The 17,450-nt window shown below is 37.3% G+C and overlaps 1 protein-coding gene across 6 annotated transcripts in view; it reads left to right on the forward strand.

Annotated features, from left to right (window-relative positions):
* The window catches only part of CLASP1 (cytoplasmic linker associated protein 1), a 265,163-nt gene that overhangs the window by 191,355 nt on the left and 56,358 nt on the right, over positions 1-17,450 (forward strand). For 5 of the 6 annotated variants that reach the window (XM_032216133.1, XM_032216125.1, XM_032216148.1 and 2 more), the window contains exon 21: positions 1,025-1,201. In XM_032216133.1, the coding sequence (XP_032072024.1) occupies positions 1,025-1,201 (177 nt within the window). Of the gene's footprint in view, positions 1-1,024; positions 1,202-7,685; positions 7,794-13,376; positions 13,440-17,450 lie in introns of all 6 variants that reach the window. The other variant, XM_032216164.1, reaches the window with a different exon arrangement.

The raw sequence follows: 17,450 nt of genomic DNA on the forward strand, positions 1-17,450 counted from the left end.
CACACTAATCCATAATAAAATATGAGCAGTTATGTGCTTGTCAAAAAGGAATTTGTATGCAAATAACAATGCTTCTTGAACTCTGTATTGTCTCGCTTTCTCTGCTTCACTTTCTGCCTGTCCTTTTGTCTGCTGTCATAATCCAGGATCCAGATCAGCTAACCCTGCAGGTGGTAAGAAACACCTTTTTGTTTTCAACTCTGTTTATATATCTGTACTGTCTCTCATGCTACTGTTTTTAACTGATTTAATGTCTGAAAGTCTAGTATTCCCAGAGGCTTTTAAAAAAACCTAGTATTTTTAAAATTAAAGTTTAGCTAGAAAAAAGTTTAGATACATGTATGATGTACTTAGACAAAGTACCTGTGTGTAAGTTCAGTGAGCAGTGGGACTCACTCCTAGGTAACAGGGTGTTAGGATTGTAAATTTGAAAAACTGAAAAAGGATTTGAAGATGCCTTCAAATGTTTATGGAGATGTTGTAAGTTAACACCAGCAGGGACAAGCCTGACATGCTATTTTTGAAACGACAGAATTACAAAGATGGGTTTTCATAACACAAATTGTATTGTATTTTTGGCAATTGCTCAGTCAGTGTTGTGGTTGGAAGATAAAGGAAAATTTCAAAAAAGTTTCCTTGTGAGTTGCATGAGAAAAAACAAACAATGAGACAGAAATTGTATATATGCACGTGCATGTGTGAGAGAGTCCCCTTGCAAATGAGTTATTCAGTTGCTTCTGTATAAAATATAGCTTGCTGGTATGACTGATCCTATTTGACCATTTTCAAGGTGAGTAGTATCATTCAAGGTTGTGTTTCTATTCATCCATCATCCTCAATGCTTTTTATTGTTGACTTATGTTGTTAACCCACTTTTTAAACATATCTTCATCTTGAAGAATTTCTGTATCCTGTTTTATTTTTAATTTACTATTAATTAAACTGAATTTTTAATATACACTTAGTAAATTTAATGGTTTGAAATGTTCTGAAGACTTAAGAGCATTTACCTTTTTTTTTGTAGCTGGTAGTCGATCCAGCTCTCCTGGGAAGCTGTTGGGAAGTGCATATGGAGGGCTTAGCAGCGGAACAACTAGAGGACACCCAGTGCCAACACCATCCTCATCTACTGACAAACGCAGTAAAGTCCCCCGAAGTCAGGGCTGCAGCCGAGAGACCAGCCCTAGCAGGATAGCTCTAGGTAAGAGTTTTCTTGGCTGCAATATAGAGCCAAGAGGCTGATTTCTTCTCTCATGCTGATTGGCCAAAAGAATTTCTGAAATAAATTATAGTTTTGCTATAATGATTTCATAGTAATGGTTTTCTGCTGAGTTTCTTAATAGCATCATAGGTCAAGAGAGCAGATGAAGTTGCCAGTGGGGTTAGCATAAATTGTTTATGCTTATTGTTTTAATTAGAAAAGAATCATTTTCTAATTAACATTGTTTTAATTAGAAAATATTTCTTCCTTCAGGTATGTTTTATTTCCATTTTCACTTGGCATGGTTCAGTGCCATTTGATGATACCAAACGTATTGTCTTACAGGTATAATACAAGATTCTCCTCCTTTAATTCTCCCTTTGAGTCTGTTGTTTTTTTCTCTGATCAAAAATTGTGCCTATTGCTTTTAGGTTAAATACTAAACTTTATATGTAGGTTTATTTTTTAATGAACTTGTTAGTATTACTATAGATATGTGACTGAACCCAAAGAACTGTTCTATCTTTGGATATATTAATTGTGCACAAATGCCCAACTACACATTATTAATATAAAATGGTAGCTTAGAACAGTGGTGGGTTTCAAATTTTTTTAGAACCTATTCTGTAGGTGTGGTCTGTTTTGTGGGAGTGGCTTGGCAGTCATGTGACTGGGTGGGAGTGACCAACTTGATGTCACTCACCAGATCTCATGGATTGGGTAAAATGTGGTGAAGCTCACTTAACAACGCTCTTGCTTAGTAACCAAAATTTTGGGCTCAATTGTAGTCATAAATCAAGGACTATCTCTGCCTTCCTCTGCATGGCAGCCTTGTCCTAGTAAACTATTTCTCCTTACTGGCAATTTTCCATTCTGTTAGAGACACCAAAATAATCCATACAATGTAAGCTTTCCTGCTGCAGCAGGGGGTTGGACTAGATGACCTCCTAGTAACCTTCTAGCCCTAAATTCCTGTGCTATTTTTCTTTCTTTCTACTAACAAAGAAACCTGCCTGAGGCTTATTTCAGATGCCTGCCAGATAGAGATAATGAGATAATGACCCTAGAGAAAGTTTGGCTCCATTCACAAGCAGGGAATGATCCAAACCCTTTTAGAAACACAATGCTCATATTGCACAAGCCCCAAAACTTCAAAAACATAAAACCATATAACATAACCATATAATCAATTTGTTCTTTCTTGCACCTTTTCAATTTAAAGTTATTAAGACTTGTGAACTTCAACTCCCAGAATTTCACAGCCAGGCATGTTCAGTTCTGATTTAAAGCGACAGCATTTGTTTTTCCTCCCTTGCGAAAGAAGTTTCCTTTTTTTTTCTCCCTTCCCCCCTCTCTCCCTCCCTCCTTCCCTCTCTCAAACACACACAGACACAGACACACAGACACACACACACAGAAGTTGGATTGGATTATCTCTCCTACCCCCTTCCATCTCTCACTCACTCTCAAACAAACACACACACACAGACACACAGAGAGAAAATGGATTGGATTATCTCCTACCCCCTTCCCTCTTTCACTCACTCACTCACTCTCAAACAAACAAACACAGAGAGAGAGAGAGAGAAGTTGGATTGGATTATCTCTCTTACCCCCTTCCCTCTATCACTCTCTCTCAAACAAACACACACACACACACAAATTGGATTGGATTGGATTGGATATCTTTTCCAATGGCTTGAAAGCAGCTCCTCTGCCACCCCCCCCCACTCCCCCGCTGCCTTCCCCAAACACCTCCCCCATTGCAAATGCAGCCTGCTGTCTGGGTGGGAAATGCCTGGAACGCAATAAGCCACGTTGCCTTTTCAAACTTGTAATCAGTGAAGCTGGGCTGGATTTTTGCATAGCATTATCCAGCTGTGTGTGTGTGAGAGAGAGAAATGGATGGGGGGCTAGGGAGGAAGTCACTACACTTGGGGAGGGAGAGCATAAGCGAGCACTGAGGAGACCACAGGAGGAGGCAGGAAGCCAGGCAAAGAGCCATGCTGTAAGCACACACACTTTCCCCCAGCCCCGGAAGGCTCAGATCGGTTATGTAAAACTCCAGTCCAGCTTCACTGATTACAGGTTTGAAAAGGCAACGTGGCTCTGCCTGCAATCAAACTACACTTGGGGAGGGAGAGCACGAGCGAGCCAAGTCCTTCCCTTCAGCCTTTGCCCAAAGCCCCGCACAGCACCAGTAGGATGAAGTTTGAATTCCTCCCTCTCTCACGTACCTTTTCCAGCTGCTTCAGAGAGGGCTTCAATGCTGCTCTTGCCTCGGGTCCTCTGAAGAAGCCCCGCCCTCGCTTCCTTCTCTTTGAGAAGCACCTTGCAAATGGGCTGCAGGGCAGGGGAACGTATCGGTATGGGGGCGTGGCCACACCTCCATGGAACCGGTACGCAAAAGTATGGCAAATTTCTGGAACTGGTACACCCGAAGAGGTGCAAACCAGCAGGAACCCACCTGTGGCTTAGAACCTCCAATTTTAATTTAGAGGTTGAAATTAGGAAATGCAGTTGAGATATGCCAGTTCAGATTTGGAACTGAGGCGTTCCAATGAGCAAGCAAGACAGATTTAAATGTAGCAGCTTTAAAATCTGTTCTCTCAGTTTTAGCAATGAAAAGGTATGAAAAGGCATGCAAAAAAGGGGGGGACGGTGTGGGGGGAGATGTGAGAAGAAAAAGGATTTGAAGCTTGCATCAGAGAAGGAAACTGAGAATAATCTCACAGATATTTGTACAAATAGGTATGGCAGAATGCACGGAGGAGAAAATAAGACAGTTAAATCATAGATATGCTTCAGAAAAGGATCAATGGGCATAGCACCAAATTGTCGCCAGTGAGGTCATTCACCACGTTGTGGTTTTCAAAAGAGTTTTCAATTTTTATGGCACAACATCCGCTATAATAATAATTTTACATGATCCGAACTCTGTGAATAACTAATGATTTCACTGGATTGAAGACTATGGCAAGAAATAAATATATTGTTTACTTTTAGGTTTAGGTTTAGGTTTATTAGATTTATATGCCGCCCTTCTCCCAAGGACTCAGGGCGGCGTACAACATTAAAAGAAACATAATACAAAAGTTTAAAAAAAATTAAATAGAATATCCCAAACCCAATTAAAATTGACAATTACATTTTTTTTAAAAAAAATCAAATTAAAATTAACAGTGATCAATAATTTATTTTGTTTCGTTCAGGCCAGGCTGGCTTGCTGGAAAAGCCAACTTTTTAGGGCGCGTCGGAAGGACCTGAGGTCGGGGATTATACGAAGCTCTGGGGGCAGCTCATTCCAGAGGGAAAGTGCTCCCACAGAGAAAGCTCTCCCCCTGGGGGTCACTAGCTGACACTGTCTGGCCGACGGTACCCTGAGGAGGCCAACTCTGTGGGATCGCACTGGACGATGGGAGGCTACCAGTGGCAGTAGATGGTCTCGCAGGTACCCTGGGCCTAAGCCATGGAGCGCTTTAAAGGTCATAATTAGTACCTTGATTATTAAATACTTTTAATAATTAATTCTTGTCTAAATAGCACAAAAGGTCTCAAATGAAATCTCAACCAAGCTGGCTTCTGTGGGCAAAGTGGGAGCAAAGCATAGATTTAGTTTTGAACGTGCAAGCCTGGTTTACAAAAGCAAATCAAGAAGCAATACCAGGAGCAAGTTCTGACAATTCTCCTGCTTTGCCTGCCCTGTCAAAACCTATTCCCATTTTGTCTAGACAAGCCCACAACTGGCAAGGAGCAAAGCCCTAGTAAGTTTTGAGGGTGCTTTCATTTTGTTGGGGCAAGTCTGAATTTTTTAAAAAAATTGAATAACCTCTTAAGTTTCTCACAGTACTCTAAGACATAATGATTGATCCAAGAAAACTATATTTTCAGTGAACTAGAAGATATTTAATTAACATGTGACACGGAAACGTGTTTTTATTTTGAGCTAAACATTTTTACGTGGAAAGAAAGAAAAATACTTGCAACAGGAAGTATACAGATTTAAATACAGGCTGAGATTTCTCCCCCCTCCCCTTTAATTAGTATGGGAATAGAGCTTATTAGCCAGGTTAAGGACTTATTGAAAGGACATTGTGTGTGTGTTTGTGTGTATGTGTATGTGTATGCATGCATGCAGTTGTAGCACTCAAATGAAACTAAATATATTCTGTCCCGTAGACCATCTTTTCTAAAAATCATTTTGATTTACATTTATATGCAATGGTTATTTATATTTATATTTACTTGCAATGGTTATTTATATTTATATTTACTTGCAATGGTTATATTTATATTTGCTTGCAGTGGTTAACCTAGAGCCATCTCTTGGAGAGACATTTCTGCTCTTATGCTGCTCATATTTTCCATGCATAATTCATAAATGTATGTTCATTTGTAACATAGATTGGCAATTCCAGACTTATCTTTATCTACTGCGAACAAACAGCTTTTTTTACCTCTGTATATGTAGTCCAAATAATATCAAGTAACAAAGGATAGCTTATTGTGGTTGGAAAGTGATCTCTTGCTTCCAGGGGGATCAAAACTGTGAATGAAAACATTGTTTGGAACTGTTTTACTAACTTGGTTGGTTTGGTAGCAGTAAAGCAGGAGGATCTCAGACCCAGACAGCATGCTGTACTGTTCCTACCTCTCAATAGTTATTTTTTCTATCTGCATGAAGAGAGAAACAAGTCAAGAACAAATAAGCTGTATATTTCAAGCATGTTGCCTTTTTACAGTTAACCAAAATAAATCCTATGTGGAAATATTTATTTTTTTATTGTAATAATGTACATGTGGTCTAGTCACCAAAACCCAGCAGCTCATGATATGGAGCCTATGTCATGGAGGTTAAAAAAGTATACAAGAAAATACTAGTAAAGGACAAAAGCTTTGAGAGGAAATTGGCTGAGAAATAAGAGGGCATCATATCAGAAAATGGTTTCCAATTTCACCGTTAGGACCTTTCTTCCCATTATATCAGGAACAACAGACTTGGTCACGACCAGGTACTTATGGAATGTTAACACTGTCTCCTGTCCTACCTTGGAATCAAAGCAAGTAAGCTAGTTGTAGATTTTGAATAGATATACTCCTTAGTTCTTGCCCAGTCATATCTCAATGATATGTTGCTGATCCCACCAACAGGTCATGGGGGACCATATAGACCATTGAATAACATGGCTGGATTGAAACATTTTCTACTCCACATTCACAAACTTATACTCTTTCCCAGGGACAAACAGATGGGACTTTGTGTATTTCTTATTTTATTTTTACTTTGATATTCAACATTATGACAGCAGTATATGACAAATGCTGTCCCATCTCTGTTAAGAGTTCCAAGAAGTTAATGGTGCAGTCAATTGGTTTTTCATTTGCCAATTATCATGCAGATTCAGCTTTTAGATGAAGATTTAGATTTATCGGTGAAGTAATTAATGGGACAGATTTATGAAAGTGAATTAAACAACAGTTTATACACTATTCAGACCACATTTCTTATTCTTATTGAAAATCTTCATACCATGTATTCATCATTATTTCAGAACAAGTGCTACCTGAAAAATTATGTTTCTTTTCCAGGGCTATGGCCTTTTAAAATACCATTCTTTTAATTTTTAATATTTATGTATTTGCCATCATTATAACCTATTGAACAAAGAGTGGATTCATGCCTCAAGGAGTCTGCAGTCCAAAAATTTTTGTCAGTGGGCAGGAGAAATATAGGAAGGAGTAGAAAACCTAAATGGGAATAAAAGTTGTTTAAAAATAACATCTGTGTATGTGCGGATTAGCAAATTTTATGGGAAAATTCAACATGTATTTTTAAATGTTGACTCCCTGAACCTGGTTTTGACTGTCTTTCTTAGAAAGAGAACCTCTAAGGCTAAACCCAATTATGGCTGCAATACAGAAGAAGAATTTAAAACAGTCATAATAACACTATGAACCAAAGAAGAATATAAAATAAGTTGATAGTATGTTCGCTTTGACATTCTGCAGAATTAAATACCCTATTTATTTCCTTTTGTCATCTAATTATTATGAGTCTATATAAAAATCACATAAATATGTTAGATTTGCATTGCTCATTCCCCATTAGAATCATTTATTTATCCCTCTAAAACAGAGTCAACCTTTCTTTCCTCATATTTTTTCTCTCCTCCTTCCTTCCCTCTCTCCTCCCTTTAAGTAGAATTTCTAAGTAAATCTGATATTATTGTAACCCTGTTTTCCCAAATACGTTTTTCTGGGTTGTTATAAATAGATCAAGGCTCTCAGGAGGGTCAGAACATCTGAAATATTCTTGGACAAGTTTAGCATGTATCACAGTTTATACATAACAAATCAGATTAGCAGCTGTCCGGGATATTTACTAATGTCAGTAATGACCAAAACTGTTAATTTATTGTCTGAGCGTTATATCTTCGTTAAACTTGTGTTCACCTTCTCTGAAACTCTCCATGCTGCATGCTAGCACGGAGCAGCCGTATCCCCCGACCCAGCGTGAGTCAGGGGTGCAGCCGCGATACCAGCCGTGAGAGCAGCCGAGATACAAGCCCTGCTCGGGGCTTTCCTCCACTTGGTGAGTACCTGTAGGCACTAGAGCTTCTAAGGGCCACCCCTCCTCTTTCTTGCTGGCTAGTTGATGTACCTCTGAGTGGAATGGGCTTGTTATTCTCTTCATTTTTTTAAACCCTTAACCTTTCCCCTTTCTGATCTTCTTGTTTATTCTGTTTATTTCTGCATGCTTAAATCCTGCTTTTCTTTACTAGGAAAACCCGTAGTTTGAAATGCTTTTGATAATCTCCAGATTTTTTTGGACATGCACTTAGGCGCCATTGGTCTTGCCAAATGCAACTATTGTAAAGGCTACATCGTTGCAGGGAAAGTTGATGCTACTGAAAAGCATAACCTGCCTTTTTTGATCCAATGCAAAATGGGCATCCTTTGGAGAAAATTTAGAAAATATGCTCATCATATACAATTGACACTGTATTCTTGGGCCTGAGTGCATGCTATATCAAGGATAACTTTTTCTGAGCCCCAGGTATACTGAGAATTCCTTTTATGCATAAAAAGCTTGTTCCTTAATTCACAGAGCTCAATTTCTATTTCTGCACTAGAGAAATTTACCATCTCTCTTGGTTTTTAAATTTATGATCCAGCCCTGTAGTTCACAGAGACCTATCTTTTCACATCAGAAAAATGAAGTCTTGTTTCTCTGTATATAATATTTTTTATGCATTATTGTAAAAACAGTTGCATATTATGAAGAAAATATTTTTACACTTGGGACAACCTGAAATCTTGAAAATTGTGTATGCATCTGTGTGAGTGCTTCAGTTCAATTATATTTCTAGTTTACCCACATTGTATTTATAGAGAGAGGGGGAGGGGACAGGAGGAGAGAGGAAGGGAGGGAGAGACAGAGAGAGAGAGAGAGTACTTGAGATGTAGGAAAAAAGATGTTACAGACCTGAATCTTAGCTTACTGTTCATGAGGGTCATAGGGCCTAGTTTTAACATTTAATTATTTAGTGATTAATTAATTAATTAATTAAATTTATTCACTATCCATCTTGCTGTCCCATGATTCTGGGCAGTTTGCAATAAATTTATATTATAAAAAATTAAAACTTGATAAATACATTAAAATCAATGAGGAAATAGGTAAAATAATTGGGGGGAGGGGATTATACAATAGAATAGAAGGTGGGCTCTTCTAATCCAGTAACTCCCTCCAGGATGACATGCCTCTGTCCAGGCCCCAGGCCAATCAGCAGAGCCAAGTTTTAAGGCCATTACTGATGAAATAATTCTATGAGAAAGAATTAAGACATTAATTTGCAAGGTGGAGAAACCGGAGCTAGAGCAGAAGGGAAAAGTGCTCTGAGGCTTCTGAGTGATTATTTATTTCTTTGTTTTTCCATTTTTTCCTGTTATAGAGCTAGAGTCCCGATAACGTCCCATACAGGAATTGTTTTAAGTATACACATATTTAGCTAGAAGACCAGACAGAACAAAATGGACAAAATGACAAAATAACTGAATTCTACATAGGTGGGCACAGTGACTAAGAAGTTAAAGATGCTGAGCTTGTCAGCTGGAAAGACCTGAGCTCTAAGTGATGGGGTGAGCTCCCGTTACTTGCTCCAGCTCCCGCCCACCTTGCAGTTCAAAACATGCAAATGTGAATAGGTAAATAGGTATTTCTTCAGTGGGAAGGTAGTGTTCTATGCGCTTGGCATATAATCATGCTGGCCACATGATCACAGAAGTAGTTTTGGAAAATTCTGGCTCTCTTGGCTAAGAAATGGACATGAGCACCGCCCCCTAGATTCAGACACAACTGGAAAGGGGAAAACTTTAGTAGTTCTGCATATGGCTAAAAAGAAACACTACTTAATAATAGTCATTATTAATTTATGAATGGGCTAAGCCCACCCTTGGCTGTTAAATTTACAAAGCAAAAGAATGCATACTTGGGGTCCCCCCCACCCCCCAAAGTCATAGATGGGCAGTTCATGGGATCAAGCCTGGACATTAATGTTTTAATGGGATATAAAGTCTGTGAATTGTTTTACTTGTTAATGGATTAGGATTTTTTTGGCATTTGGCATTCCTCCCCCCCCACACACACACATGTACACACATACACAAACATATTTTATTTAACTGAATTATGTGTATTTGGGGGGTTCTGCTATATTTTCTTGTGTTTTTCCTGAAAATGGATGGAGATAGTTCTAGATGCTGCAAGGAAGGTGATTTGGGACTGCTTCTAAGCCAACAATTTCAATGTGAATAAATAAATAAAAATTATAAAAACTTGAGCTAACTAAGGGCTACAGAGGATTATTTTAAAATCCGTTACAGAATGCAAAGGAATCTGTCACTTTTCCTTGACAGGAAAAGTGGATAAAGGCTTCTTACTTTGATCTAATAGAATAATCTGTATCACAAACATTTGCATAGAGCAAAGCGCTGCTATTGTGAGCTAAAAACTAAAGCTAGAATGAAGAACATGTGCCCAAATACATATAAGATGCTTCACCTTTGAGCATGCTCACTACAACAACTGAAAGATATAGTTCAAGAACATCTTGAGATGCAGATTCCCTATTTCTGTTTTACAGACATATTAAGCCTACTTGATTATTGAAGGTATTAATTTTAAAGTTTTTAAGTCATCCTAAAAATGTGTGACGCTAATGGAATACTTGGCTGAGGTTTCAGCTTTATTATTGTATTTATTATTAAATAATAATAAATTTATTTTGATTTCATTTTTTTGGCTAAATTTTATGAATTGGATCTACCTCATAAAATCTGAACAATTTGTGTAACAAAGGTGCCAGGAGTCTTCTTGATTGTAGCAAAGCATAAATCCAAGAGACAAAGAAAATCTGTAATATGGATTTCAAAATTGTAATACAATCGTTTCAGGACACAAAATTGTAAATGTTGTAGTCCTTGGGGGGGAAAAACCCAGATTTTAGGAAGATTAATTTAGTTTCAATAGGGATGTTCTCTATTATTGGATTACCGAGAAATATTGAAGAATATTCACCAAATTTACCTGGATATTTAAAAGTCTTAAGTATTTTGTATGTTTCTTCTTCGGTCAGAAAGTATGTACTGATCAATAGGTCAGTTACAGCTACAGCTCTGACTAAATTACCACCTAAGGAGAACCAGCAGTTCGTTTCCCATCTCCTTCAGTTTTAATAGCTGATTATTACAAATAGCCAAGCATGTATTAATAAAAACTACTAATATTAATAGAGTGATTCACAAACTATTATTCTCCCAATTGTCAATGACATCACAGAATCCACTGCTAATTTGCATTATTCCAGCTTCACTGTGATTAGCTAGCATTTTATTATATAATTCAATAAATTGTGGATTGTTTTATTTTTAAACAATTTTAGCTCCTTTTGTTTTTAACTCTGGATGGTTCCATGCAAACTGTGGCTATAAAACTGTGGTAGTCTGCAAATGCATTGAGGCAATTTCTAAATGCTTTAGTTAACAATAACCGCACTAATCCCAGCGCCTAATTTGCTATCTTGATAATTGAGATAAAGGCTGCTATGAGCAAAGTCAAAGTCACCTAAGCTTGTAAGACTGGTATATATAGAACAGCACCAGTTCAAAAAAATTAAAATAATTCCTTTATTTTTCAGAAAGAAACAAAGAAAAAACAAAATTATAGTGAGGGTAAACCAAATCAAAGCATATGTATTCTGCACCCTGGGATAGCATGGCTATGGTTACTGAAATAATACTTTTGATTCCAGGACAAAAAAACCCCATTAAATAATTCTTTTAAAATACTAGCAATTTTAAAATGATTTGTAGGAAACAAAAGTTTGAGAACCATGAATCTGTTGAATAAAGAGATGGTTCAAAAATAATGGAGCTGCAACACAATTTCTCATCTCTCAGCTGCATCTTTAGGCTTTTTTGCTGATGCTTTTTTTATTAGCAAGGCTTTTTTGCTGATGTCTTTTATTAGCTTCTCCCTGCATGTGTATGTATTGATTGGCTGTGCCCAATTCACCCAAAGAAAACCATAAAGTATAGAATTATCTACGTTGCATAGGTGTTTGAATACCCTTCTAGAGTTTCAGCATGATTTGCTTGTCCTCAACCTGCAAATGTTGCAATCTGTGTGACTTCAAGAATACAACTGAGTCTTTAAGGAGCAATTTGTGCTTCATATCTTAGGTTCATTGGAAATATCTTTTTTATAGTTCTTTAGTTCAATTCCAGAATTAAAATAACATTCTAAATGCAATTATAGAATGCATCTCATGAGGTTTCCTGTTGAACAAGTTATTTCTTCTTTTCCTTAATTATATGCTACATTCTATTAATACATTTTCTACCAGTCGGAACATACAGTGATTCTACAGATTGAACTATTTTATTCTCCAGCAATATTGTAGAAACCTATTCAAGCAAATAGCAATTCCCAAGCTCTTATATCTAGTTTAGCCTTGGAATTATTCACATGCCTTGTTCCACATTGCATGTAATTTTATTTATTTAAAGACATATCAGTATACATTCTGATTTTAATTAAGTTTTGATAGGATTTTAAAGTTCCATATACCAGAAACGTTTTCAATTTAGAGCTATTAACACTGTGAATGTGGTTAAAATAACTGTTGCTATTACACCTTTTCTTCTCAGGTATTCTGTTCTATCCACATGTAACTTAATAGTATTTCAGCTATCCCATTTTACTAGTTTTGCCTGTTAGTCAAAATCCACATAATCAGTATTGTACCTGAGTTTGTACATGGACGATGCCATGTGGATTTGGGGAGTCCTGTTGGATTAGATTTTGGGAAAGATTAAGCTTTGCGTGAAGGAAGTCCCAATTTCTGACTGTACATATAATAGTTCCAGATAGGAACTTTTCAAAAAGACTTTCTTTTTGTGAACCATGGGAAAGCCGTTGACAGACCGAATACGATTTGGAAGAGATGTTTCAATGAACTGAGTCTGCCTAAAATAGCATTGCAATCCAATTAATAAGTGCTTGAATAATAAATACTTAAGTATAATTCATATTGTCACTATGTTAATTGAAGGTTACTTCCTGTTGTCTATTGTTTTCCTGCACTAATTTACTTTGTCCCTGACTGTAAATTGTCTTTTTATTGATTGTGGGGTTTTACATCTTTGAATGAAAAAAACCTAAACTTTTATAATTGCAAGCACACTTTCTAAGGATTCATTGTGCCTCTCACCTTAGGATTTGGATTGTTTACATCTAAATCCTATTATTGCTCAGTTAGTCATTTCATGTTAACAGGGTGATTCACCGGTAGTCAACAGGTTATTATTGTTACCGATCTCTGCTGGACTTCATATAAGCTGGAAGGCTTAGAGGTTATTTCTTTTGTTTTCCATGTATCATATGTTCCATAGTTGAGGGTGGAGGGAGTGTATGCAAGAAACTCTCTGTCAGACCTACCATGGGACTCGCAATTGGTTTTCAAGTCCATTCATACACAATGCCATTTCTTTCCCCTGTGTAATCCCAGTGTTGGTAGTGAATCATGTGCATCTCCTTTGGATTGTGGCATTGTTTTTGTCTGAAGTACTTGTGTGTTAATTCTGTGGGTGTTGCCATTCCTTTTACTTGCAGCCTCTCGACGTCATTCCAGATCCACTAGTGCTCTCTCCACTGCTGATTCTGTTGGGCAGTCAGGTGAACAAGTGCTAACTGCATGAATCTGCTTCTTAATATTGTCTCTTTTTTATTACCTTTGTAACCTTTGCTCTCACAAACTTCATTCAGCACTTAGCATGTGGGATCATCATGAGATTATCATTATTTAACATGCTTTTGTCATATTCTATTTTTGAATGTTTTTTATTTTTGCTAATTTTTATTCTTTTGCTTAATGTTATTTCTGGAAATTAAAGAATATTACAGCGGCCAATAGAATATTGTCATGTATTTCCCCTGTACCTCTCAGGAAGTACTAAGGAAGGACACAGCAACTTCCTCCTCTTTATATCTATGAAAAGCAACCATAGCAATTGTTCATTAGTGAATAATATTTCTAACATCCAAAACTAGCTAATGAGATTAAGACAACTAAGGAAGAGGGTCAGCTTTCAGCCATAGTTTTGAGTTTTTAATACCTTGTTGATTAGGATCACACATAATGCATGAGCAAAAATACCTTGTATGGACAATAAGAACACAAATATTTTATTTCCCCTTTTCATAAAAACGGTTGGGAGAAGAAATAAGCCACAATCTCATTTTACTTTACATAAACATTTCCTGGCCTCAGGTATTCCAGATGTTTTGGCTATAGTTCTCACCATTCTAAACCATCATAGCCACTCAACACGTTTGGTGGACTCATACTACAAAAATCTTCACAATACCAGTTGGAGAAAACTGCATCAGCTAGTCCTTGGCATGATTCTATAGATAAGCCAGTAAGTAGTTTGTTAAATTAAGTTTATGATGGTTAGTGTAATGCTAGTTTCAATTGATTTTAAATTATTATATTTGGTTTCTATATAGTGAAAATTAGGAATAAAGAAATCAAATATTTCTTTACTCTCCTCCTCCTGGCCTGGCCTTTAGAGGAATGGCCATCCAAGTCTGGCGTTTTACCAAGGATCTTTACTGCTAGTTCATGTAGTGCTACAGGTACATGGTCATCAAAGTGGCAAAACTTTGCCCATCAACCTCAAAATTTATAGTTCTGAGACAAAAATAAAACAGTACGATAGAATTTCAGTTTAATGGACACGTTGCTTAGGTCTCTTGAAAACTATGCTACTTCTTTGATGATAGGAAATTATATAAAAATTAGAATTGAAAAGAAAGTCATTATGATGTTATCTGGGATGTGGAATATATAAATATTGAAAGAAAAAACTCTAGAAACAGGATCTACACCTGTTTGATACAGGTTTTAAATACTGATAATGTAAAACATTTACTATCAAGTAAATTCCAGATGTATATCTGAAACCTCCCTCTATTTACCTAATAGTTTTATGTGGACCACAAAAATCAGCCCCTTAATGTTACTTGCTTTCTTTATATTAATTTAAGTTAAAAGGCCCCACTGAATGAAAATGGTGTTTTTTAAATATATTTTTACATCAAAGCTTCATCTGTAAAATATGTACAGAAGTCTCTTTTGCTGTAAGAGATTGTTGTTCTTTAACTTAAGTGAGGCTCAGTCATGTATGTGACTTTATCAAAGCTAGCTTATAATAAAAGTCCTTGTGTATCACAGAATAGAGGTCATTGCCAAGACTTTGATGGGTAAATTCCAGCTCACTCAGCCCTCCCCATTACTACCCATATACTGGCCAGTGACCAACGAAACAATTGCTCTTTCTCTCCTACTTTCTTGTCCATCTATCTTTTCTGCTGACTCTGTCTCTCCACTTCCAAGGTGGCGCAGTGGTTAAATGCAGCACTGCAGGCTACTGCTAGATCAGCAGGTCAGCGGTTCAAATCTCACCGGCTCAGGGTTGACTCAGCCTTCCAACCTTCCGAGGTGGGTAAAATGAGGACCCAGATTGTTGGGGGCAATATGCTGACTCTCTGTAAACCGCTTAGAGAGGCCTGAAAGGCCTATGAAGCGGTATATAAGTCTACTGCTATTGCTATTGCTATTCTTGAATGCATGGCTTATTGGTGATAAGGCTTATTATTCCAAAAATACAGCCTGCTACCATGTGTGCTGGCCAATACTGATAAAACATATAATTTGGGGATGTGAATTTAATTGTTGCACATAACTAGCTTTATATACTACTGATGTTTATTAGTACAGTCTGAAGGGCTGTGGTGGTGCTGTGGTTAATGAATGCAGTACCACAGGCTACTTCTGCTGACTGTTGATTGCCAACAGTTTGGCAGTTCGAATCTCACCAGGCTCAAGGTTGTTGACTCAGCCTTCCATCATTCTGAGGTTGGTAAAATGAGGACCCAGATTGTTGGGAGCAATATGCTGACTTATAAGCCACTTAGAGAAGGCTGTAAAGGCCTGTAAAGCGGTATATAATTCTTACGTGCTACTGCTATTGTTGAATTACCTTGGAACAATATTTCTTTCCATGCAGTTAATAACCATTAATACCATTTCACAAGCTTCTCTTAAAATAGTTTCTTCAGTGTTAGATCAGTTATTAACAAAAGTGAAATAACATGACATAGTACCACCACCACCAATCTTTCTGTGTAACAGAGGTGCCCACAAAAAGATTTAAAAACTTTTCCATTGAGATTTTAGAGGCTATCACCAAGACTCAAGCCCCCCCCCCCCCTTCTACCTGGATAGAATATAAGAATGACACCAATTGAGACTGGAATTTCCATCGCTAAGCAAAATGGTCATTAAGCAAAACATCACATGACCTTAGCAACAGCTAAGCAACAGTTTAGTTGTTCTGGTAGTCCTGGTTATGGTTATTCGGCAAGGGCTTCATGCTTCTGCCTTGTTATGCTTGCCTCCACTTCAACTCCCCTTGCCTGTCATCCCACCCATGTCTTTCTTTTTGGCCACCCTATACTCCACTGCCCCCTCCCCCCCCAGCTGATCTTCCTCTCACTGCTGATGAGGAACATCTGGTTGAAGCATCAGCTGTCCCTTTTGTAAGGCATCGGAGCATTGCATGAACCTTTGGGAAGGATTCCCAAAGCCTCACAAAGGACAGCAGCTGCCTCAGCCAGGCATGCCTTGTCAGCAGTGGGAGGAGAAGATAGCGATGGTCAGCAGGAACAGCAGCAACGGAGTGCAGAGTGGCTAAAAAGATACAGATAAGGAAAGATAGGTGGGGGATTTGAAGTACACACTGCAACTGTAAAGTGCTAGCTTTTTTGCCTGAATTTTGATTATGTGACAGGAGGGTCACTGCAAGTCTGCAATTCCTTCAGCACTATCGTAACTTCAAATGGTTGCTGAACAAATGGTCATTAAGCGAGGACTACCTATGTGCTATTCTCTGTCAGTATAATAGCTTTAGAGCCTTCTGGGATTTATTGGAGATTTCTGCTCGTGCTCCTGAGGTAAATTTCCATTATCTGATAGAGTTATAATCAAGATAGGAACTGAAAAATACAGAATAAAATCCAGTGAAGTCCATTCCTTCATCACCACCACTACCGCCTCCACCACCATCATCATCTTTGTTGCTGTTCATATGCTAAAAATTGGGACATAAAGTTGCATGTCAGATATACTTAATATGATTTAATTTAGTTGTTTCTATTGAATATTTTAAAGGCTTGCAACTTTACTTTGCCATTTTGATTATCCATGTCTTTTTAAAACTATCTTTCCTTTTCTAATGCAATGACAATTTTTATTTAAAACTACATGAAGCCAGGTTTAGGACTGGTTCTTCTGGAAATTTGAGTATTTCAATTTAGTTAGAGTAAGTTGGAATAAGATTTTCACCCTTTATATAAGAACATTGGGGGTTTTTTTGCTACCAAATTTATTTCTCAGAAAAATGTTCTTTTGGAGAGGGGCTATCAGTAGTCAAACTAGGATGCAAATATACTTTTACTTACATTTGGACTTGTCAAATGATTATTCTGTACAGTATCAAATTAAGATGTAATCTAGTCAAGTTTATTGATTTTTTTAAAAAACCATTGTTTTTTTTAAAAAAAAATAACTGCATATTCATGATAGATTCCTTTCCCATTGTTCCAAAAATTACTAATTTCTCA

The sequence above is a fragment of the Thamnophis elegans genome, chromosome 1 (genome assembly GCF_009769535.1).
Source record: "Thamnophis elegans isolate rThaEle1 chromosome 1, rThaEle1.pri, whole genome shotgun sequence".
Taxonomy (NCBI): Eukaryota; Metazoa; Chordata; class Lepidosauria; order Squamata; family Colubridae; genus Thamnophis; species Thamnophis elegans.